This window comes from Microcaecilia unicolor, chromosome 11 (assembly GCF_901765095.1).
Source record: "Microcaecilia unicolor chromosome 11, aMicUni1.1, whole genome shotgun sequence".
Lineage (NCBI taxonomy): Eukaryota > Metazoa > Chordata > Amphibia > Gymnophiona > Siphonopidae > Microcaecilia > Microcaecilia unicolor.
Window position 1 is genome coordinate 186998255 of NC_044041.1, and position 24224 is coordinate 187022478.

The following is a 24224-nucleotide window of genomic DNA, read 5'->3' on the forward strand; positions in this document are numbered from 1 at the left end:
TTCATGGAGAGGGATGGTCTTCGGCCTCTGCCTGTATGACACAGCCTACAGTAAGAGACTCGCAATGATGGGGCCCTGGTTCATTCCCTACAGGTAGTTGGGAGACGACTTAGGGGCTCATTGCCTCGGAACCAATGCAAAAGTACCCCTCTCTTACAGCAGAGGATGGGAGTTCGGTTTGAAGGGGATCAATGCCCTCCTCCAAAGCTGGCCCTTGGGTCTACTCTTCCTGCCTTGGCCAGTGGTGGAACGAGTAGTGGACTGTATTGCAAGGCATCTGAGGCGGGTGATCCTAATAGCCACAGATTGGCCTCTGCGCCCCTGGTACACGGATCTCCACTTGTTGGTTGATTGACCTCTGAGCCTGTTCGCTCTGGGCGGACTCCTGTTTCAGGGACCCGTTCCGATGGAGGATCTCTCCCACTTTGGTTTTACGGCCTGACCCTTGAAAAGGTGCATCTTGAGACGGAATGATTATCTTTCAGGCAAGGAAACGCTGTACTTCCACAGCATACGCTGGGGTCTGGCGTATGTTTGAAGTGTGGTGCTCCTCGTTGGGCGTCTCTGCATCTTGTGCCTCGGTGACAGTTATTGTGGCTTTCCTGCAGGGAGGTCTTGAGAAGTCTCTTTCCTTGAACACCTTGAAGGTTCAGATGGTGGCTGTGGCTTGTTTCTGGGGCCGTCTTCATGGTTCCTTGTTAGCTGCACACCTGGATATTGTGCGCTTTCTTTGGGGTGGGTTGCATAGGTTGCTGGTGGTCCCAACTTGGAATCTGAGCCTTGTTTTGCGGGCCATGCAACAGTCTCCCTTTAAGCCTTCAGATCGCTTATCGTTGAAGGACCTCATATTCAAAACGGTTTTCCTGGTGGTTATTGTCTCAGCAAGGTGAGTCGGAACTGCAAGCATTGTCATGCAGGGACTCCTGAGTCTGCATTCAGATGGTTCCGTCTTTTTTGCCCAAAGTTGTGTCACATTTTCATTTGAATCAGGCTCTGGTATTACTGGCTTTTCGCTGGGAGGACTATCCCTCAGTTATGAGCGCTGCGTTGCCTAGATGTGTGGCATTTTTATTTGTTACCTGGAAGTCACCAATGACTTCTGTCATTCTGATCATCTTTTTGTCCTTTATGAGGGGCGCAAGAATGACGAAATGGCATAGAAGGGCACGGTGGCACATTGCGAGAGGAGATCATTTTGGCCTATGTATCCTTGAGTAGGTCCCCTTCCTTTCAGGTTCAGGTGCACTGTGCGAGGATGCAAACAACTACCCATGCCGAATTTTGCCTGGTTTCCTTGGAGGACATTTGCAGAGCTGCCACATGGGCTTCGTGCACTCCTTTGCTAAGCACTACAGATTGGACATGGCGGCCCATCAGGGCACGCATTCGGCACTTCTTTTCTCTCTTCTGGGGTGGCTGTGTTCCGCCCAACTTGGACTGCTTTGGTACATCCCACAAGTGTCTGGACTGATCTGTGGGACGCTGTGGAAGGAAAAATGTGTTCTTGCCTGATAATTAAAGTTGAAGAGATGAGCGAAACCACTCAGGTGATATACTTCTCACTCCCGCTTACGTGGTTGAGGTACATATTTCTGTTCATGGAGGCAGGAGAGTGTTTGTCTTGTTTGGATTTCTGTTTCTTCCATTGCTTTGGTATCTACCAAGCTGAGGTTAAGCTGGCTGTACATGACCACATATAGCAAACCTCCTGAAGTTCTCTCTATCTCCATTGCTGGTAGAGGGACATAACCCGCAAGTCTCTGAATTGATCTGTTGGGACTTATGGAAATAACAATATCAGGTAAGAACTAATTTTTATTTTGCTGTTGCTGGTTATACTCAGTAAAAATGGTAGCAGTTAAATTTATGTAGCTTAGGCCACTAATATAAAAGGAAGTACTGACTCTGTACTCTGGACCATCATAGTGTTAATTGTAAAGATAATTCAGCATCCACAAAAGTCCCTTGATCAAGACTGGGACGTTTCCTCATAGAACTCGCCATACTAAAGCAAGTAGGGAAAGCATTCATAGCATGACTTGACTGCTGCTGGAACTCGTGGCAGCCATTTTTGGTATCAAGACCGCATCAGCAGGAGCATAGGGGATCGTCCCTGCGCTAACCCAAGAGTTTGTAGTCACTTAATAGTATTTTTTTGGAGTTCAGCATAAACCAGGTTGGCATAATTAGTTCTGGATATCAGTGAAGCATGAATCAGTTAATGCAACCCTTTCTCATCAACTAAATACTTGATTGTTCTTAATTGTCTTAGGCCTTTTTTTTTTTTTTTAAATCGCATCTGAGATTTTCTGTTGAAAATTAATCTGTCCATGTCATTAGGTAAAAAAAAATCACTAGATCTTAACAATTACCCTTTTTCAGTTGATGTTGGGATAAGATGGTACATTCTGACATTTAAATTCTAGTTAGTTCTAGCTTGGAGGGGTGTGTTATAGGGGTTGGGACTTCATTCTGTCCTGGATAGATTGGACTCCAACCGCCTGAAGGAACCATTTTTTTTTGAGGGGGGGAGGTCTATAACGTACTTTATCAGCTGTTAGATTATATGTGATTTGTGCTTGGCCACAAGGTTCTGTTTGAATGTTGGCTATGTTTATTTTGTCTTATCAATAAATTGTTGAAACTAAACTCTAGTTAGGAAACTGTATGTCTTAAAGCTGTCATGCTTTGGCAGATGTCTCTTGTGACTAGTTTTGTATGCAAACAGCGTGTGGTTTTACTCGTGTAATTTGCCAATCTTTTATTAACAGTTTGCCAATCTTTTATTAACATAGCTCAAAAGCTAGACTCAGATGGATTGGGCTAGTCTAATAGAACTTATTGATTGACCCTTATTTCTACTTTATTACATAAATGAATTGTTACTTGGGCAATTATAATTATTTTATAGTGTCATAGCAGTGTAAGAGATGGTCTGAAGCTTTAAACCCTCCTCTAGATAAAAACACATTTGACTGTGATAGTTCCAGCCCTTCTACAGCCTCACACAACCCCCCCCCCCAACCAGGCAAAATTTCATAGGTGTTTTCCTGGGTTCTGGAAGAAGCCTTGGCTGCATGGCTGCTGGCCCATAATGTCACTGTTGTCACCAAACTAAGTATATTAGGAGAGGGAATGTAAAGTAGAGGGGGAAAAACCATGGGTAAGTTGCAGATGGAAGGATCTTGGTGCTAGGATCTCAGCCCTGGTTCCAATTTGAGGTAGCATAGTAACATAATAGATGACGACAGAAAAAGACCTGCACGGTCCATCCAGTCTGCCCAATAAGATAAACTCATATGTGCTACTTTTTGTGTATACCTGACCTTGATTTGTTCCCGCCACCCCCAGGGCACAGACTGCAGAAGTCCGCCCACCACTAGCCCCGCCTCCTACCACCGGCTATGCCACCCTATCTCTGCTAAGCTTCTGAGGATCCATTCCTTGTGAACAGGATTCCTTTATGTTTATCCCACGCATTTTTGAATTCCGTTACCACTCCGGAATGGCGGGTAGTCACGACGGATGCCAGTCTGTCCAGCTGGGGGATTCATTGCCTGGGTCATTGGACGTAGGGTATGTGGAGTCCGTCGGAGGCTCGCTTATCAATCAATCTTCTGGAATTGCGGGCGATTCGGCTGGCGCTGCAAGCCTTCGAGACGTTAGTGCTGAACCAGTCGGTATGAGTTCTCTGCGACAATGCGACAGCGGTAGCCTATGTCAATTGCCAAGGGGGCACTCGGAGCGCTCAGTTGTCAACGGAGGCTCTTTCCATCTGCTGCTGGGTGGAGAAGCGTCTTTCTTTTGTCAGCGGCTCACATCACGGGAGTTCTGAATGTGCAGGTGGATTTCCTAAGCCAGAAACGGTTGAATGCGGGGGAGTGGGAGCTCTCTCGAGTAGCGTTCGACCAGATCACGTCCCGTTGGGGGATGCCGGTAGTGGATCTAATGGCCCGGTTTTCCAATGCCAAGGTGCCCTGTTTTTTTCAGCAGGGGCAGGGAATTTGGGTCCGAAGGAATAGATGCGCTGTTGCAAAGGTGGCCACAGGATCTCCTGTATGTCTTTCCTCTGTGGCCCATGATCGGTTGGGTGGTTGGCAGGATCGCGTGACATCCAGGAGTAGTCAGTCATTCTGGTGACTCCGGATTGGCCCAGGCATCCTTGGTATGCGGATTTAGTGCGTCTGTTGCTAGACGAACCGTTGAGTCTGTCGAACATTCCCGATCTTCTGGTTCAGGGACCAGTAATCATGCAGGATCCCATCCCATTTGGTCTTACGGCTTGGCTATTGAGAGGTCACGACTCAGACGCAAAGGATATTCTGAGTCGGTGATTGGGACGGTGTTGCAGGCGCGCAAGCGATCTACTTCTTCGGCGTATGCTAGGGTCTGGCGAACCTTTGTATCTTGGTGTTCGTCGTCGGGCATCTCGCCGGAGTCGGCCCCTCTCATGACTATTCTAGCCTTTTTGCAGGAGGGTTTTGAGAAGGCACTGTCATTAAGCTCTCTTAAGGTACAGGTGGCGGCGTTGGCCTGTTTTGGAGGCCGCTTACGTGGTCGTTCATTGGCCTCTCATCCAGATGTAGTTCGTTTTCTCAGAGGCGTTAGCCATGTCAGACTGCCTTGAGTGACGACGGTGCCGGAATGGAATCTGAACCTAGTACTGTGGGCGTTTCAGTGGGCTCCATTTGAGCCAATCTGTAAGATGTTTTTGAAGGATCTGACATTGAAGACGGTGTTTTTGGTGGCAATAGCTTCGGCCAGAAGGGTATCGGAACTTCAGGCTCTGTCGTGCAGGGACCCATTTCTGCGTTCTTCGGAAGCAGGGGTCTCGATTCATACGGTGCCATCTTTTCTACCGAAGGTGATCTCTCGTTTTCACGTCAATCAAGAAGTGAATTTGCTGGTCTTCAAGCGGGAAGATTACCCGGAAGATTTTCATCCATTGCGGTGTTTGGATGTAAAAAGGGCCCTGATGGCCTATTTGGAAGCGACTAATTCCTTCCGGAAGTCTGATCATCTGTTTGTCCTGTTTGCTGGACACAAAAAGGGAGATATGGCTTCTAAAGTTACGATTGCTCGCTGACTTTGGGAGGCGATCGGGCCTGCTTACCTTTCCATGGGGAAGCCTTTTCCTCTTCAGATTCGAGCGCATTCGACTAGGGCTCAGGCTGCGTCATTTGCGGAGTACGGGCTGGTACCGTTGGAGGACATTTGTAAAGCGGCTACTTGGGCGTCGGTTCATACTTTTTCTAAACATTGCTGGCTAGATGTTGCTGCGCATCGGGATGCGCTTTTTGGCGCTTCTGTTTTGACTTCTGGGGGAGTTCGATCCCACCCTTCTTGAGGATTACTTTGGTACATCCCACAAGTGTCTGGATTGATCTGGGAACACAATGGAAGGTAAAATTAGTTCTTACCTGATCATTTTCTTTCCATTAGTCCCATCAGATCAATCCAGAGGCCCTCCCTGGGGTTCATGTTAGCTGATTCTGTATGATGTATATATGGAAGGTTTTGGTATGGTTGCTGTTGCTTCTGTTCACGTTCTTCTGTTAGTCTGGAAGTTTTGGTTTAAAAAAGTTATTAGAGAACAGTTGTTACTGTGGAGCAGCTTGGAGGTTTTCCTTCAGATTATATGCTGCTTTCGAGAGGCAGGAGAGTGAACTATTGTTCAAATGATTTCTTACTTCTTTGGTATCGTATACTGAAGTTAGGCTGGCTGCACATGCCCTCTAGGGGTGAACTTCGTGTTCTCTCTATGTAACCTGCTAGTAGAGGGACATAACCCACAAGTCTCTGGATTGATCTGATGGGACTAATGGAAAGAACATTATCAGGTAACTAATTTTACCTTACACTTTAATGACTCGCACAACTCCCCTCATCCCACTACTCTCACACCTTCTGTGTCGTCTCCTCCCCTCCCCCTCTCCCCCCCATTCCAACATTGCTCTTACTGTTCTTTTGCTGGCTGAAGCTGATGCCAATACTTGTGTGCTGGGCCGGTGTGGGGCCTTCAGCATTTATAGATGCTTAAGATCCTGCACCGGCCCAGCACACAGCATTGACGTCAGCTTCAGCCAGCAAAAGAACAGTACTAGAAAACCTACATTGCTCTATCAGGTGGGAAGGTGGAGGACATAAAACGCTGATCATCTGGGGGGGGGGGGGGGGGGGGGTATCCATCGGGGAGTGAGTGAGAGAGAGAGAGAAACAGAGACTCAAATGTAAATCAAAAAACCCCATTTTGGGCCATTGTTTGGCCCAAAATTCTCGGTTTATATTCAAGTATATTCAGTAATAAGATGATGAAAGTGCCATTTTTGTTGTATTGCTTAATATGTTTGCAATGTTGCTTTTTGTCTGTAGCCTACAGTTCTACAACTACAAGACTTCTGTACCATTTACTTTGAGACCTTCTAGAACATCCTTTCTAAGTTTAGTCAAAATTGGACATAGTCAAGTAGGCTCCCCAGTCCACTTGACTTGGACTGACCCGTTTGTGTGTGACACTCTGTGACCTTGACTTGCATCATTGAACCATATAGGTAGACTATAGATGATCACAAGTATCTTCATGTATTTAGCAAATGTTATGAGATTCTTTACTCCCTAATGGCTGACCATTATAATTCATTTACATAATGCATTATTCCACAGTTAATAGAAAAAAAATGTCAGGGCTTTAACAAACGTTTTTCAGTAGCATAGTTTTTAAAGAGGAAGAATACATAGGGTTGAGTTTCAGTTTTTGGATGTCATTATTTGATGGGGGATATCCAAAATTTGTGAGCATTAAAAAAAAAAATCCTTATTAGTACATAGTCATATCCTTTTTGTAAAGTTTACATGTCCATAAAATGTCTGTCTTGGTCGATTTTATTTAAAAAAATGGTTGCTGAAGCCTTTCATTTTTTCTTGTTTGGAAAGTAACACCCAAGGCATTAATTGTTTTCTTCTCTGAATAGGTACGTTCTATGGATGAGCTGAACCATGACTTTCAAGCACTTGCTCTGGAAGGACGGGCTATGGGAGAAGTGAGTATAAAGTGGTTTAGTGATTGATGACTCTAGCGGTTTCTGTACTTAACCTCAGGACTGTTGAGGATGGCTAAATTACCACTTCAAAATTTTACTCTTTTTTTTTTTTCTTTGTTATTGAGCTGAAAGAGAATCTAGTAAATCAAAACTATATCTAATCCTTTTTTATTGGTAGCTCACAGTGAGTTATAGTAGATAGTATAGCACCTTGATTATATTTGAAGCAGTTATTCCATTGTACCTTGCCCCAAATTAAACCTTTCAGGGGCATCTTTTGAGCCCTTTAAATCTTCGTGGTCTTTTCCAGTTCCACTGGCAGTGACTAATTTGGTGGTCTGCTGTGACACAAGTGCCCTTCACTGAGGCAATAGAGGACATCCGAATTTCGGTTTCAACCCTGGAACTAGTCCAAAATCCAAATTCTGGCTTGTTTCAGTTTTGTCTGAAAATGCCGATGCATTTTCGACTGAAAATGTACCCTTCCTTGTCAACAGCAGATGAATCCAGAGACTTGTGGGTTGTGACCATCTACCAGCAGGAGGAGACAGAGCACTAAACTGAGCTCAGTCATATAGGATGGTGTGCTCCTTGGCTGCTAGTATTTTCTATCTCCAGCAGGCGAATGGATGATCTCTCTCAAGCTCCTGGTTTCATCTTCTGGTTTGCTTCTGTTGTGGGTTTCCCAGTTCAGTTGAGCCTGGGGGTGTCTAGGCGTGGTCAGCCAGATCCCTCCTCCTACCCTGTTCCACCCCCTCCCAAGCTACTGCCACTTCCTGCGCTCCCCTCACCAAAAAAACAAACAAAACAGAAAATGAAGCAGCATACTTTGGGTGCAGTGGCTTTGTGTGTAGTAGGGGACACTGTCTCTGCGCATTGGAAAGTGCTTCCTTCAGCAGAGTGATGTCCTGACTTGTTGTCATGGTAAGTACAGTCTTTGTGCTTGCTTCCCGTGGAGTTTCTGGGCCGATGCTTGTAGTGCCGGTTGCTAGGGGCGTTTCTCCTTCATTTCCCAGCCGATTTCATGAGGGCCTATGGCTGGATTCGGTGGCTTCCCGTGCAGAGACACCTTGTTGTGCTCTCCTTTGGCGGCCACCTTGGTTCTTGCAGCGGACCCTTGGGGATGCCTTTTGTTCGGTCAGGTCTTCTGTTTTCTGTGGAGCTGTTTTACATTTTCTCTCTGCTGGCTCTGGGCACTTTGGGAATTTGCTCTCACTATTCCAGAGGGTTTTGGCCACCTTGTTTCACGCATTCTCCCTGGTAGTTTTGTGGGCACCTGGCTTGGGTGTGGCTCGTTCTTCACTCCCTACTTGGTAGTTGGACCAGGTCAGGCGATATGGGCTGCCAGGTCGTCTTTTTTTTTTTTATAATATATTTTTCCTTGTCATCAGCAGCAGATGAATTCATTACGAATGGGTTGTGTCCACCTGCCAGCAGGGGGAGATAGAGAACACTGAAAACCATAGTTCCTCTAGGATGGCTAGCTCCATCTGCCTCTCAGTATTTCTCTGTCTCCCAGCAAGGTAGGATGCAGCTTGTTCAGCTCCTTGAAAATTTCTGCCTGGGGAGGCTCCTGTGCTTGGCCAGTTGAGCTGTTGTGGCTGGTGGTGCCCACTTTAAAGGCACATAGGTTCGCCCTTTCCCTGCCTTTCCCACTTCCCCATTGTGGATGTAGGCACATAGGTTCGCCCTTTCCCTGCCTTTCCCACTTCCCCCTTGTGGATGTAGGCATATAGGTTTGCACTGTCCCTGCCTTTCCCACCCTCTACTGCCTATGGAGTACCTCTGTAGCTGTTTGCCTCCAACTTTCCTCACAGCGTAAAAAAAAAAACCAAAACGCGCTTTTTATGCGCTGCTATTCTGAGGCTTTTATTGACGTGCAGTGTGACCGGAGCTCGGTGGTCCTTTGAGGTAAGAGTGGTACTCAGCTCCTCCGGGGAGGGCCCGTGGACGGCGTTCCGATCGGGGTGATTTTGGCGCGAAGCCTCCATTTTGTATTTTATTATGCTGTTTTTTGGCGATGGCTGCTGAGGGAGTTAAGCGCTGTTCCTGTTGTGGCAAGCGCAGATCAGCAGCGGGGCTCTGTAAAACGTGCTGTATAGATGGTAGAGCCAGTACGAGCATGGCGAGCGATGAGTCTTCCCGCTCAATGGAGCTGGCAGCGGGCGCCATCTTGGAAGCGCCGCATGGCTCGAACCCTGCGGTTGTGGAGGAGTCTGTGAGCAGAGGGGCGCCTCGGGCCGAGGCTACCAGAGGAGCTCCGTTCCCCCGTAGCTCCTAATTCGGAGACGGGAGGTCAGGCTGAGTTTTTCTCCCCTGCTTATTTTACATAAAGCCTTCATGCTGAAAAGAGCTCTGTCGCAGGTGTCTGACACTGCGTTGCTACCTGGTCTCCCTCCGACTGATGATGGCCCGGGGCAGATGACAGAAGTGGATGCCCCTGAGCGTTGGATGCACGCTAAACATAGGTAAATTCCCCGTCGGAGAGTGGCGCACCTCCCTCCCCCCCTCCCCCCCCGCACCCCCCTTCAGATGGGGACTCTCATTGCTGTTAAGTCAGCAGAGCATTGTCCTTGCTCGCCTGGTGTCTTTGGTCCTCTGGGCAACTGTTCTTTTGCTGGGAGGGGCATTCTCTTGTTTTCGCAGGGTTGCCTCTCTAACTGGAGGCTATTTTGTTGGCAACCTTTGGGGTCTTTGGCTCTTACAAGTGCCTTTTGCTCTCCCAACCTGCTGTGGACTGTTTTGCTATATCCCACAAGTTCATCTGCTGTTGACGATAAGGGAGGAAAAATTATGCCTTATTTGATGATCTTCTTTCCTTTAGTTGCAGCGGATGAATTCAGGGTCCTGCCCATTTCTTTTTGGCTCAGTTTCTCTTGTGTCTGCCTTAGGTTTTGGGCCTACAGGGGTCATGGTCAGATGACTATTCCCTGGCTGTGAGGAGGAGTGCTGTTTGTCTCGTGGGTTACATGGATGGTCCTTCTGCTTTTTTATGAGACATACATGCTAGCCAAGGAGCATACCATCCTATATGACAGACTGAGTTTAATGTTCTCTATCGCCACCTGTTGGTAGATGATCACAACCCACAAGTCTCTGGATTCATCTGCTGTGACTAATGGAAAGAAAATTATCGGGTAAGGCATAATTTTGTGGAGCTGCCACTGGAGATCATGGCTGCCATTTTGATATTGGAGCCAGAATGGACAAGAATGATCCCTAGTCACTCCTGCCCATGCTGATGGGGAGAGGAGGTTGCTGTGGTTTAGGGGTGGGGCCTGTTTTGGCCAAAAATGAGTGGCGAATTTCAGCCACAGATTCAGTTTTGGTTGTCCTCTATGAAACACTGTTGGAGTACTTGCATTTTTGTGGTGGCTGTCAGCTTGCTCACTGTCAGGCACTAGTGTGTCCATATTTTCTGCTGCAGTGTCAAATTAGTTGGCTTACCTAGGAATGGAGGAGAGCTCATCATGCTGCAAAATGCAGCCTTATGGAGTCTGTAAGGAACGCCTGACACATCTAGCTAGGAATGTAATGTTTAGTTATTTGACAATATTTATCACCAACCTGGTCAGACTGTTACCTGGAAAGTAGAGCAGATGTCATTGGCCTTCATTGGGTCATCAGGATGTCAGAGAAGACCTCACAAACTGGCAGGAGTTTTGGGTGCTGAGAGTGCAGGGACTGATTCTGCTGAGGACCATAGAAATGGATGGACTTTGTGGGGAGAGATCTGGTGACAGACCATATGTATGTCGGATACTTCCCTAGTTATGCCATGTTCTCCATCAGAAGTTGGTGAGAGTTTGCTGTACCTTTATATTACCTCCTGACTGAACTTGAATCTTGCAATCCTGAATTTAATCAAGATCCCCACTGTCTCTGAAACCTCCCAGGAATCCAAGTAGGTGGCAGAAGTCACTTGGGTAATGTAGTGAAGAGTCTGGCCACATGATTGGATTGTATGACACCTGACACAGGCATCACTTTCAAATCAGCGGTGTCAAGTCCTATCCTTTGTGCCACTATACCTGTTGTTGAGTGGAATTACCTTGTATTATCTTTTTTTGAACTTTATTCCTGTTGGAACCAATACATTAAAAAAAATAATTTCTCAGTAGTACAAGATACTTGGCTTTACCAATTTGGTGTTTTATCCTAATTTTTCTGTTTTTCGTGCCTGGGGCCTAGCAGGCCCTTCAGATAAGGGGCCCTTTGGCAGCTCCAAAAGGACAGGAGACTTCCAACTCCAGGGATTCTCAATGAGGGTCTGCCGTACCCGTTGCCAGCTTGGATAGGGGGCAGATTAGCCCTTTTCAGCTGTGAGTGGGCTTGCATCACCTTCAACCAGTTGATCCTTAAGGTGTTCAGTCAGGGATATGCCCCAGAGTTTTTGTGTCTGGTGCTGAGTGCCTTAATGGTCTTGCCCTGTGGCTTTGCTGTAAAGTGACAGGCTGTCATACTCATTCCTCTAGACCTGGGTGCAGTGGAATCAGTAACATCCTTAAAGCAGGGGCAAGGTCATTACTTGTTGACCCAAAGGAAAGAGGGCTCCTTTTGGTCCATTCTCGCTCTCAAAGGGATGAACACCTGTCTTGAGGTTGTACACTTTCGGATGAAGATTTTCACTAATGATTGCTTCTGACTGTCTGAGTGAGTTCCTGACCTTCCTAGATCTCTGAGACCTGCCTACATATTCCAGTCACGATAAGACCAAAGGAGCTACCTAGGATTTTGTTATGATTCACCACCTTCAGCTTTGGCTTCTTCCGTTCAGCCTGGTGGTTTGCGTCTCGCACTTTTTCCAAGGTAACGGTTAGTTGTGGCTCACTGGCGTCGCCAGGACATTCAAATCTATCCCTAACTGGATGCCCAGGCTTACTGCTGTAGACTTCTCAAGTCTTTATGATCTTGAAGAGCTTGGGCTGGATGGAGCAGGCAAAGATTCTATCATCCTCCTCTCAAAGCTTAGAATATCTGGGGGTCTTTTTTAATATGGCCCAGGGTGCGGTGTTCCGCACAGAGGAGCGCATAGGCAAGTTGCAGGGCCAGAAGCTCAGCTTGTACAGTTTGTAAGCCCTGCAGGCCTGGGACTATTGGGTTCCATGGCGGCAACCCTGGAAGTGGTACTATGGGCTCGGACCCTTAAGCGCCCTCTCCAGGTGGTCCTCTTTTCTCGATGGACACCAGTCTTTCAGGATTTCAACCACTGTCTGAAACATTCTCTGAAGACTCGATGTAGCTTGGAGTGATAGGACTGTCCCAGCCATCTTCTTGGGGGGAGGATTCTGCTAGACTCGCCCCCCTGCCCCACCCCACCTTGCTGTATTGGGTGGTAGTGACACCAATACAAATCTCTTTTGGCTGGTGAGCTGACTGCTTAGGCATAGTGGTGCAGGAGTAGTGGTTTCCCTCCCCCCCCCCCCCCCCCCCCCCCCCCATTTTCTTAGTCAATCAACCACCTGGAGACCTGGGTGTTTTGCTTGGCTGTAGAGTTTCTGCCCCTATTCTGGGAGAGAGTAGTCAGTGAGTTGGTGGTGGACTGTATCAACAAGCATGGAGAAGCACAGGAGTCATTAAGGAAGCAGCAGCCCTTTGCTGTTGGCTAGAAGCAAACCTACTGGAGTTATTGGCAGTCCACATAGCTGGCAAACATGATGTACAGATGTACTTTTTCAGCCGCTTGCTACTGGATCCAGTGAAGCAGGTGCTAGGGCACACAGCCTTTCAGTTCCTACTAAACTGGTGGGGGCCACCTATCTTTGACCTCATGGCCTCAAACAGAAATGCCAAGGTGGATTGCTTTTTCAGTTCCTGAAAGGAGGTGGTCTTGATGGGAATAGATGGTATGGTAGACAGTGGTGCAGGGCGGAGCCTCTTTACATCTTTCTACTGTAGCCCCTGATCGGCCAGATCTTTTCAGGATAGCGCGTCATCCCTTTGTGGTCATTTTGGGGTTTAGATTGTTCCTGAAGGCCATGGTACACACATCTAGTGCGGCTGTGGAAGCCCCTCTTCCTCTTCCCAGCGGTCAAGGGTTGCATAATACAGAGTGTGGTGCAAATTTTTTAAATTTAATTTTAATTTTAGTTTACATTTGTACCCCGCGCTTTTCCACTCATGGCAGGCTCAATGCAGCTTACACATACAGGTACTTATTTGTACCTGGGGCAATGGAGGGTTAAGTGACTTGCCCAGAGTCACAAGGAGCTGTGCCTGAAGTGGGAGTCGAACTCAGTTCCTCAGTTCCCCAGGACCAGAGTCCACCACCCTAACCACTAGGCCACCTTCTGGTTTACAGTTTGGTCCTTGAGAGGCAATGCCTAGCAAAGCAGTAGTTTTCTTCTGTGTTTATTGCCACCCTGTTCAAAGCCCACAAGTCATCACCTTCCTTGGGTTATGTCGGGAGGATTTTTGAGGGATAGTGCAGGCTGTGCTTCCTCTCCCCATGGAAGGCTCAGATCCCAGAGGTGCTCCGCTTTCAGCATCAAGGATTCCACCAGAGGTTGGCACTGAATTCTCTCGAAGACTAGCTGGTGACCCTCTTACCTTAAAGGGATATGATGCTGGGGGTTTCCCAGGCAGCTCATGGGGACATTGCATGGTTTTTGAAGGGGTCACCCACTTGCAGCCACCCATTTGACCATCTCTTCCTTTCTGGGTTTCAATTTGGTGTTAAATGTTCTCTTGGTAGCTCTCTTTTGAGCCTCTGAGGTCAGCCTTGATCAAGGATCTCACCTTGAAGGCAATCGTTTTGGTGGTGATTGCTTCAGCCAGAAGAGTATTGTATTGTATTGGAAAACAGATTTAGATCACTATTACTTGTATACCTCTGACTTAAATATTTTCAGGAAATTCAGCTGCAAATAAGGTACTTCAATGGACCCATCCTTAACTATCCGTAAAGTTTCTGAGTTATTCATTTTAAGCTGTAGTGCATATTTCTAGCCAAATAAATTTTCTATCACCATTAAACAATCTAAACCGTCTCATCTTGGACCTATGTCCTCCTGGTTATAAACTAAAACACTGGACTAGAAATGGCAAAAGAGGTGGCGGCTTAGCATTAGTTTACAGATCAGACTTTATAGTGGACGTGGTGGGAGAGTCTTTTACAAAAGTGTTAGAAATTGTTACTCTTAGACTTCACAACAAAGCTCTGAAGGATCAGTTGACCTGTGTCCTCTTTTACAGACCCCACCGGTGGCTGGTCCGAGGTTCAACAGATCTTCATGGACTACATATCGCAGGCTTGTGCATCCAGCACCAACATTATCTTATTAGGGGATATCAATCTTCACCTCAAGGACACCATCTCCAGTACAGCTCAAGACTGTAAGGATCCTACAGCTCTGGGATCTCTCGTGTCCAACAGCATACTCGACGCATACTAAAGGGCACGCCTTAGACCTCTTTTCTCATAATCTTTATGGAGAAATTGGCATAGCCATAGCTAATTGTAGGTGGACACAAGTTCCGTGGTCTGATCATTTTAAATTTAATCTATCCATTCTCTGGTCAAAAAAGGTCACCCATCCAAAAGACAACTCCATTCACCACAAGAGGTCGTATAGTGCAGTACAAATTTGGCGGACCATCTACGATACGGATTGGTTGCTACAGACAGATTTAACAAACTTCCTAGCGGAGTGGACTTCGCACTGTCACCGTGTACTAGACGACATCGCACCACTTAAAGTTAGGTCTCCGCGTGTGCGTTACTTCTCCCCGTGGTTCACTGATGAGCTCAAACAGCTGAAAAAACAAACTGGAAGGCTCGAATGAGCATGGATGGAAAAAAAAAACATGACAACATTCCTTACCTGGAAAAATATGCAGCGGAAATACAAGTATGCTGTCAGGCAAGCCAGGCGAAGGTACTATTATGTCAAAGTGGGAAAAGATAACTGTGACTCGAAGATATTATATCAACTCTTAAATAAACTCATTAACACAAGTTCAGTTGTCTCTTCGACCATGGACCACCCGTCTGCTGCTCAGCTTGCACAGTACTTTCAAGACAAAATTACAAAACTCCGTTTGTCGCTACCACCTGCTTTTGAAGATTTCCCAGCTGTTTTGGATCCCACTGCGGATGCATTTCCAGTGGACAGATTCTGGACTACCTTTGCACCAGTCACCTTTGACACAGTTTCTAAGGCGCTCAAAAAATACTCCGAAAAGCATTGTTGTCTAGATGCCTGCCCAAATTATCTAATGAAGTCAGCTCCATCCTGCTTTCTCGATCTTCTAACTTCCTATATCAATCATATGCTTCAGAGTGGTTTATTTCCAGAGGACAATGGAAGCATTGTTTTAACACCCATACCAAAAGACAGCAAGAAAAAGGTTGCCGATGTGACTAATTATAGGCCGATAGCATCCATTCCGCTTTTACTCAAGCTCATGGAAAGTGTGGTCACCAGTCAACTCACTGATTATATCCTAAATTTCAATTTACTAGCCTCGTCTCAATCAGGCTTTCGTGTAGGGCACAGCACGGAAACAGCACTGCTCAATCTACTAACAAAGCTCAGGCCGGAACTTGCCACCGGCAAGAACATACTACTCCTTCAATTTGACCTGTCAAGTGCATTTGACATGGTCAATCACCATATTCTTTTAAGTCTGCTAGACGAAATGGGAGTAGGAGGCAACGTACTCAAGTGGCTAAGGGGTTTTCTCACGCTTCGAACATACAGGGTCAAAGTGAATACGCACGTCTCATCGGCTTGGAGTGCAGACTGTGGCGTGCCTCAAGGCTCTCCCCTGTCGCCAATCCTTTTCAATATTATGATAACCCCATTGGCCAACACATTAGCTCATTTGGACTAAATCCTTATATTTATGCTGACAATGTTGTAGTATATATTCCATTCAATTCTACAGTCTCAGAGGTTCTTCAGTCTATCGACAACGTCCTGCAAGTCATGGACTTGTGGGTAACTGCTTTCAAGCTCAAACTAAATGCAGAGAAAACACATTGCCTTGTTTTGACTTCCCAGCGCAAGTACATCCCTCCCACTTCTATTGTGGTCAATAGTCTAACCCTTCCTATCTCTGACAGTTTGAAAATTTTGGGAGTAATATTTGACCGTTTGTTAACATTTGAAAGCCAGGCAAAAGCATAAGCCAAGAAGATGTTCATCACGCTGTGGAAGCTCAAGCGAGTTCGCCACCTCTTCCTGAGATCACTCTTTAGAAATATGGTGCATTCATTGGTGCTCTGTCACATGGACTACTGCAATAGTACATTAGCAGGGTGTAAGGGCTTTGTCTTGAGAAAACTACAGACTGTGGGAATGCATCAGAGGGAGGACTGTGGGGCCGGCGCGAGCGGTATGTATCAGTCGCTGCTCGCTGCAGGCGATCTGCTATTTATAAGGTATGCAGGAGGGACAGTTGTTGGGAGTTTTCGGCTGGTGGGGTTTGGGGATCCCTGCCAGCACATCATAGATATGCTGCTACTACTGAGTGGGCCTTAGCCCAAAGTGGGTGGGCCTGGGCCCACCCCTTGGCTATGCCACTGCCTCACAGTGAGATGAGGGAGTTACAGTATAGGGGAGACTGCATACCTAATTCCATCCCCAGAAACCTAGCACTTCCCTGCAACTACTCACCACCCTGCAAAGTGCCCCACTTGACAAACTAACCCCCCTCCCCAAATGTACCACCATCCTGCAATCTGTTACTACTCCCCAAAACTATATCCATGTTGGCTTTCTGTGTGTCTGTGATAGGGAGAGTAGATGAGAGACAGCACAATTTTAAAGGTGCAGTTCCTTAATCACTTTGTTACAGATATTATCTATGCTACAGCTGTTAGACATGCTTCTTCCATTTTTGGAGGGACCTTCATTTCTCTTCTGCCCCCTTTCCCTTCATGCAGTAACTTCAAGTTATCTATAAACTGCGACTAATCTAAGTGCGGCTTACAGACTAGTGCTTTTTTTGGGCACTGATTTTTTGGCACCATATATAGAATTTAACCCTTAGTGCACAGCATCCCGGCGCCTACCTTTAGGTAACCAGCAGGGAATTTACCCCTTTTATGTATAGAAAATTTTTTGGCAAATTACCCTATTTTAAGCGCACAGGATTGGTCCCTAAGTTCCAGCATTTAAGTCAAATCAAGTAAGATTTTAGCTACTGATGGAAGAGCAGTGAGAGAGCTGTAACTTTAGCAGAGTGGAAGAGTAGCTTAATGGTTAGAGCACTGTGCTGAGAACCTGGGGTACTGGGTTCATTTCCCACTGTGGCTTTTTGTGACCCTGGGTAACTACATCTTCCACCACATTTTCCCCTGCTTATCCCTTGTTCTATCCCCTTTCGCCTCATCGACCCCTCCCCAAATGCTCACCTACCCTTACTCACACCTCGCCTACTCCCTTCACTCTTGCCCATCCCCCTCCGCCTCATCTATCCCTCCAGTTGCTCACTTACCCTTGCTCATACTCCTACTTCCCTCATCTCTGCATTTCTTCATTCTTATTTCTTTTATTACTCTGATAATACTCAACTTATTTCTCTCCACCAATACTTTGTAATCCCAATTACTATGTAAGCCGCATTGAACCTGTTTTGAATGGGAAAGCACGTGGTACAAATGTAATAAATAAATATACGGCGGCGAGGTTGTCTTTAATAAAGCTCGGTTCGATAGCTCGATGCCTCTTCTTGCTAAACTTCACTGGCTTCCGATTAAGAAGTGCATTGAATTCAACGTTTGCACCATGGTCCACAAAATCATCTACGGGGAAGTCCCAAGGTATATGCTGAATATGATTGACTTGCCGGCCAGGAATGGAGACCCATCTTCCAGATTGTATCTCACCTTGCACTACCCCTGCTGGAAAGGCTGTAAGCACGGATCTATTCAGGCGTCAAGCTTTCCCTTCATCAGTGCGCAGCTATGGAATGCACTTCCTAAAGACATCACCAGTCTGAGGGACTACCTGACCTTTCGCAAGGCACTCAAAACACTTCTGTTTGCCAAAGCATTTTCTCCGTGAACAGTGTAGGCCACCGCCTCTACCAGCTGGCTTACGTGGATCCTGTTTAGTCCTTTACTTTTGTACTGTTATATGTAACGCTTCCCTTCTTTCTTGTAATTCTCCTCTACTATTGTCATTTGTATCTGTTATCCCCGGAGTTCTCTCTCTCTCTCTGGTTTATGTAAGCCACATTGAGTCTGCATGTCTGTGGGGATAAAGTGGGGTATAAATACCTTAATAAATAAATCTGATAAATTCGCCAACAAAAGTTTTTAGTCAGGATTCAAAGGAAGGTAATCTTAAATTGCATAAATTTCCAGGGAATCCTGTGTGGAACTGTTTTGTGTATATGTTAAGATTTTTGGTATGTGTTTTAACAGTTTGATTTATCTGCACAGAAAAAATAAAAGCAATTATTCCTTATCGCCTTTGCTAAACCAATCCACACTAATGGTGTTCCAAGATAAACAACCATTGGTGTTGACTGGTCTAGTAGGACTCAAAGAAAATTACCAGGCATAAATAAAAGTTCACCTTTGCTGGACTATAACAAAAATATAGTTTGGGGACTTAGTTGAAATGGTGGCATTTGAGTGTAAGACCGATACATCACAATCTGAGGCACTACATTCATTTAGTAATATATGCATCCTCTTTCATATTTGAAAATTGTGCAGGGGTAAATTGCATATCTTCACTAAACATTATTGTATTAATAAAATGGCATTGGTAGGTAGTGTTTGGACATAAACTTTACCGGGCTACAATCAGCCATCCTTAGAGGATTGAATGTGATAGTTTCTTTCTGCCATAGTGTGGGATTAGATGCAGCAGAATAGTTACCTGATAACTCTTGTCAGTCTGTTCGATCAACTCACTGTATGTAGGACTGTTGCCGATGAGGAACAGACCTCACTAAGGACGCTGAAGGCAGTAAGAGTTAAGGTGAGATCAGTAACCTGAAGTTAAGATAGCCCTGTACTCATCTACTCATTCAGTATAATGGAAGACTAACAAATTCTCAGGTAAGTAAATCTCTCTCTTTTGTTTTGTTTCCTTTTTGCAGCAACTTTTGCCAGGTAAAAAGTTTTGGGAATCGGATGACTCAAGCAAAGATGGACCAAAAGGGATATTTCTGGGTGACCAGTGGCGGGAAACTGCTTGGGGGTCATCAGGTACTTAAAATCTTATGTTAGATGTTGTGCAACACCTTCCTTTAACAGATGATTTAGATTAGAAATGTATAAACCAGTTCTAACAGTTCACATTGAATATAAGCTAGGGAAGCTTCTTAGTCTTTCCTATTCCTCCAAAGTCATGATCCTCCTGGCTTTGTCTATTATCTCTTTTAGCTACTCTAACCCTACTGTGCTGCATCAGCTGCTTGTTGAATAATGTACTTAGAAATTGTGTACGAAAAAAAATCACTCATGGTACTGCATAATAATTTATACCTAATGCCTTTTGCAGCACCCCAACAAGTAAGTTTTTCTTTTAGTCTTTTGGAAATATTCTATTTAATTTTCTTTCCTTTTTATCTGGTTAAACTAGTCCATACTAAATGTGTTGTATCCCCCTACCAGCAGGTAAGAGGTAGGAGCTGAACACTTCCAATGACATCACAGGTATACAAAGCTGGTTTAGCCTGAACCTTTCAGTATTCCTCTACCGCCAGCAGATTGATCATGTTGGACCTAGTGCATCATGTTTTCTTCTGGCAGACCTAGCTCTCGGGGCCATAGTCTACAGCCAGTGGCCTTTGGCCAGTGTTAGCTCCTAGTCCATGGACCTTACCCTAGCTGAGCCCGTAGAGATTAGGCCCTCTTTAGCTCCGAGCCTTATCCCATAGACTCTCACTTGGTGAGGTTGACTGAAAATGGCCCATGGGGCCCATGCCACTGTGCCACTGTGATTGGGGTGATTACTGCTGATGGGGAGCCTGTTATCTGGGTAGCTCATGCAGGAGTGGTGGCTGCAGCAGGAGGTGTCCTGGGCTGTCAGCCACCTGGGGACAAGAACCATTCACCTGGTGCTGCAGCAGTTCTTCCTGTTGCTGGGGAAGCCAGTACTGGTGATGCCTGACGATGATGCGTAGGTGACTTATATCAAGGGCGGCGGGAGGCCTAGAGTCCTGCAGTGGTGATGGAATTTGGTTGCATCTGCAGCTGGGCAGAAATTCATCTCTTGGCAACTTTTGGGAACAGAAAATGTGCAGACACGGTCAGACAGAATTCCCTGGACCTGGCGAGTGGGAGCCAAATCCCTCGGCCTTTCAGCTCCTAGTGGAGTGCTGGAAGTCTTCATGCTTCGATCTGATGGTGTTGCAGCAGAATGTGAAGTGTTACCTCTCAGTTGCAGGAAGGAGATCGAGTCAGTGAGGATCAACGCACTATTTCAGCCCTGGCCGCAGCCAGAACCTCTCTACATGTCTCCACCCTAGTCATTAATCATCGAGGTCCTCCAGAGGGTGGCCAGGCATCCATTTCTCATGGCCCTGTGGCTCTGGACTGGCCCCATCGCTCCTGGTATGCAAATCTGATTTGCCTTTTAGTGGGGCCTCCCCACCCTGTGCCAGTCTCCTGCCCTACATCCTTTCTCCTTCCTCAAAAAAAAAAAAGGTACCTCTCTGATTCCCTAGAGTGTTGAGTTCTCTCTCACTGTGGGCTCTATGGTCAGTTGGAGGAATTCTTTTTGTGAATTTGGGCACAGGAGAATTGTATTAACACCGTTGCAGCATCTCTGAGGTTCATCAGACAGAGCTCCCAGCAGCACTACTATTTTGGTGATTGTGTCTTTAGAAGCTTTCTTCGATGTCGGGGCTCCGTTTTTCCCTTTCACTTTTGGGATGGCCATGAGCTTAAGTGCTGCTCCCACTGTGGTAAGCGGGGGGGGGGGGGGGGGGGGCGGCTGTTCCAGCAGGACTTCTGAAGCTGTGGTGGTCTCATGCATGGTGCAGATAGATGCACACCATTTCTCCTGAACTAGTCAGCAGCACAAGTCAGAGACCGCGCTGCCAACTGCCGATTCTGTTGGTCCGGCTGAGCTTCTACTCTCGCATTTGGAGGCTCCAGGGGTTCTTTCCAGGGGTGTGAGGTAACTGAGCCTGTCTCCCCAGAATTTGTCCTGCTTTTTCATCAAGCGTATTTATTAAAAACGTTGGGACCAGCTGTATCTCCATCTTTGGAGCATGGAGGGCTCATGGTTGTGAAAAAAAAAAAAAAAAGAAGCACCGCTGTGATTCCCTTTCCTCATCTTTCTCTAAAGGGATTCTGTCAGGGACTTCTCCTTCCACTCAGGAACAATTTGAATTGGAGGAGGGAGAGGTTATTCAGGAGGAGGCAGATGACCCTTCTGTGGTCTGCATATTCCATAAAGAGGAATTTGCTTCTTTTATTACGAAAACTCTCCAAGCTCTTAATACTTCTTCACCTGATCTGTCTCCACCGGCTACTTCAAATCCTAAAATGGCTATCACCCTGCGGCCCCCTCGCTGTTTTTCCAGTACATGAAGCCATGCACAAAATAATTCCTGCACAGTGGCTTACGCAAGACACTTCACTGTGTGTGGCTAAAGTGGCATCTGTACCCTCTGGTGTCATCTGAGCTAGACAAGCTCCATTTGCCTAGAGTGGAGGCCTTTGTGATGGCAGTGGTCACCAAAAAGACTACCTTACCTGTGAAGGGTGGCATTACTTTGAAGGATGTTCAGGATCAGAAGCAGTAGCTTTCTTTCGAGGTGTCCACGCTCTCGCTGTAGTTCTTATGCTGCTAGAACCTGTCTTAGCTGGGTACAGCAGTTTGTGGATTCTTTCCAGTAATCTGACGGATGGATACCCTTAGAATTACTGAATGTGGAGATGGGCCTGGCCTATTTGGCGGATTCCCTATATGATTGATTTGCACGTCTGCAAAGCAGATGTCTTTGGCAGGCACAGCTCGCAGTGTATTGTGATTGTGCCACTGGGTAGTGGACATTGCTTCTAAGTAGCATTTGGTGAAACTCCACTTCTAAAGGACATTTACTGTTTGGGAAGGATTTAGAGAAATTGGTCAAAGACCTGGACAATTCCAAGACTCAGCGTCTGCTGGAGGATAAGGCTAAACTTTCAGATCGGCCTGGTTAGTCTCGTCCTCGTTTCAAGGATTCGTGCCGGTATCGACCGGGTTAGTCAGACCATTCTCAGCCTTTTCGATCTGACAAGCTATCTGCTTCCTCCACTACACGTGCCCCCTCTTCAGCTCGTCCTGCACAATGATGGGGTGCCGGGGACTCCGATTTGTGGATGGCTGCCCCTGTGGAGTGGGCCCGCATAACCTCAGACCAGTGTGTCATTGACATTGTTTGAGAAATTAGAATTGGCCTCTCCCATCGCAGATTTTTTTCTTGGAGTCCTCGTGCAGGAGCTTGTGCAAGCTGGTGGCGATTCATTCCACTCTCAAGTCATTATTGGCCTTACGCATTCATCCCTATCTGACAATTGGCTAATCAGGGCATCTTCAGTCCAGGAGAGCAGATGGGTCACAACTCTGGTCCTATGTCTCTTGCAGTTGTTGGGATGGGTCATCAGTCTACCCAAGAGTTAGCTGGTACCCACTCAGAGGCTGGGGTATGTGGGGAGTTCGACATGGCTCAGGGCAAGACCTTTTTGCTGGAGCTGCGGTGTGCCAAGTTACAGGGGGCAGATCCGCCACCTTCTGCGCTTTCCCATCCCTTGAGTTTGGGACTACATTCAAGTTCTTGAGTCGATGATAGTGACCTTGGATGTGCTGCCATGGGCCCAGGCGCACATGCGTCCGTTGAAACAGTCTCTCCCCAGTCGTTGGTCCCTGGTATTGCAGAATTGCACTGGATGAGGGGGCAGCACATCACAGCATGGATTGGTGGCTGATGGATTCCAGTTTGCGCAGAGGCCTTCCTCTTGCGACTTCAGCATTGAACAGTGGTCCTCATGGATGTGAGCGTGACAGGGTGCAGCGCTCAAGGTTGGTGGTCCGTGGATGAGGCCCAGTGGCCGATTAGTCGATTGGAACTTTGGGTGGTTCATTTCGTTTTGGTAGTTTCAAACCCTGGTGGAGGGCAAGCTGGTGCGTGTCCTCTCCAACATGATGGCGGTGGCTTATATTAACTGTCAAGGGGGCATGCGCAGTGCGACAGTAGCTTCTAGCTCTCAAAACCTACCTGCTTGTCAGTTGGGTGGAAACTCATTTGCAGCAGCTCTCGGTGGTGCATATTGTTGGGGCTCAGAATGTACAGGCGGATTACCCGAGCAGACACATCTTGGATCCAGGAGAATGGGAGCTGGCGAAATTGGCACTTCAACAGATCACGGGCAAATGGGAGAAGCTGGTCATGGATCTCATGGCAACTCACCACAATGCCAAAGCCCCGCGGTTTATCAGCAGGAGGTGGGAATACGATCCAGAAGGTCTAGATGCCCTTCAGCTGTGGCCAGGTGGTGGTGTTCTCTGTGTGCTTCCTCCATAGCCCATGTCTGCCCCATCCAGGTCGCGTGATTCTTGTGGCACTGGATTGGCCAAGTCAGCCGTGGTATGCGGACCTGGTCCAGCTGCAAGTGGACAAGCCTCTTCGATTGACCTTTTATCTCGATCTTCTGGTTCAAGGCCCAGTTCAGATGGAGGATCCCTCCTGCTTTATAAGTACATAAGTACATAAGTAGTGCCATACTGGGAAAGACCAAAGGTCCATCTAGCCCAGCATCCTGTCACCGACAGTGGCCAATCCAGGTCAAGGGCACCTGGCACGCTCCCCAAACGTAAAAACATTCCAGACAAGTTATACCTAAAAATGCGGAATTTTTCCAAGTCCATTTAATAGCGGTCTATGGACTTGTCCTTTAGGAATCTATCTAACCCCTTTTTAAACTCCGTCAAGCTAACCGCCCGTACCACGTTCTCCGGCAACGAATTCCAGAGTCTAATTACACGTTGGGTGAAGAAAACTTTTCTCCGATTCGTTTAAATTTACCACACTGTAGCTTCAACTCATGCCCTCTAGTCCTAGTATTTTTGGATAGCGTGAACAGTCGCTTCACATCCACCCGATCCATTCCACTCATTATTTTATACACTTCTATCATATCTCCCCTCAGCCGTCTCTTCTCCAAGCTGAAAAGCCCTAGCCTTCTCAGCCTCTCTTCATAGGAAAGTCGTCCCATCCCCACTATCATTT

The 24224-nt window shown here is 46.7% G+C and overlaps 1 protein-coding gene across 6 annotated transcripts in view; it reads left to right on the top strand.

Annotated features, from left to right (window-relative positions):
• PUM1 (pumilio RNA binding family member 1) overlaps positions 1-24224 on the top strand; it is a 191264-nt gene that overhangs the window by 23169 nt on the left and 143871 nt on the right. For all 6 annotated transcript variants that reach the window (XM_030217567.1, XM_030217569.1, XM_030217570.1 and 3 more), the window contains exons 3-4: positions 6972-7040; positions 19101-19209. In XM_030217567.1, coding sequence (XP_030073427.1) covers positions 6972-7040; positions 19101-19209 — 178 coding nt within the window. The remainder of the gene's footprint in view (positions 1-6971; positions 7041-19100; positions 19210-24224) is intronic.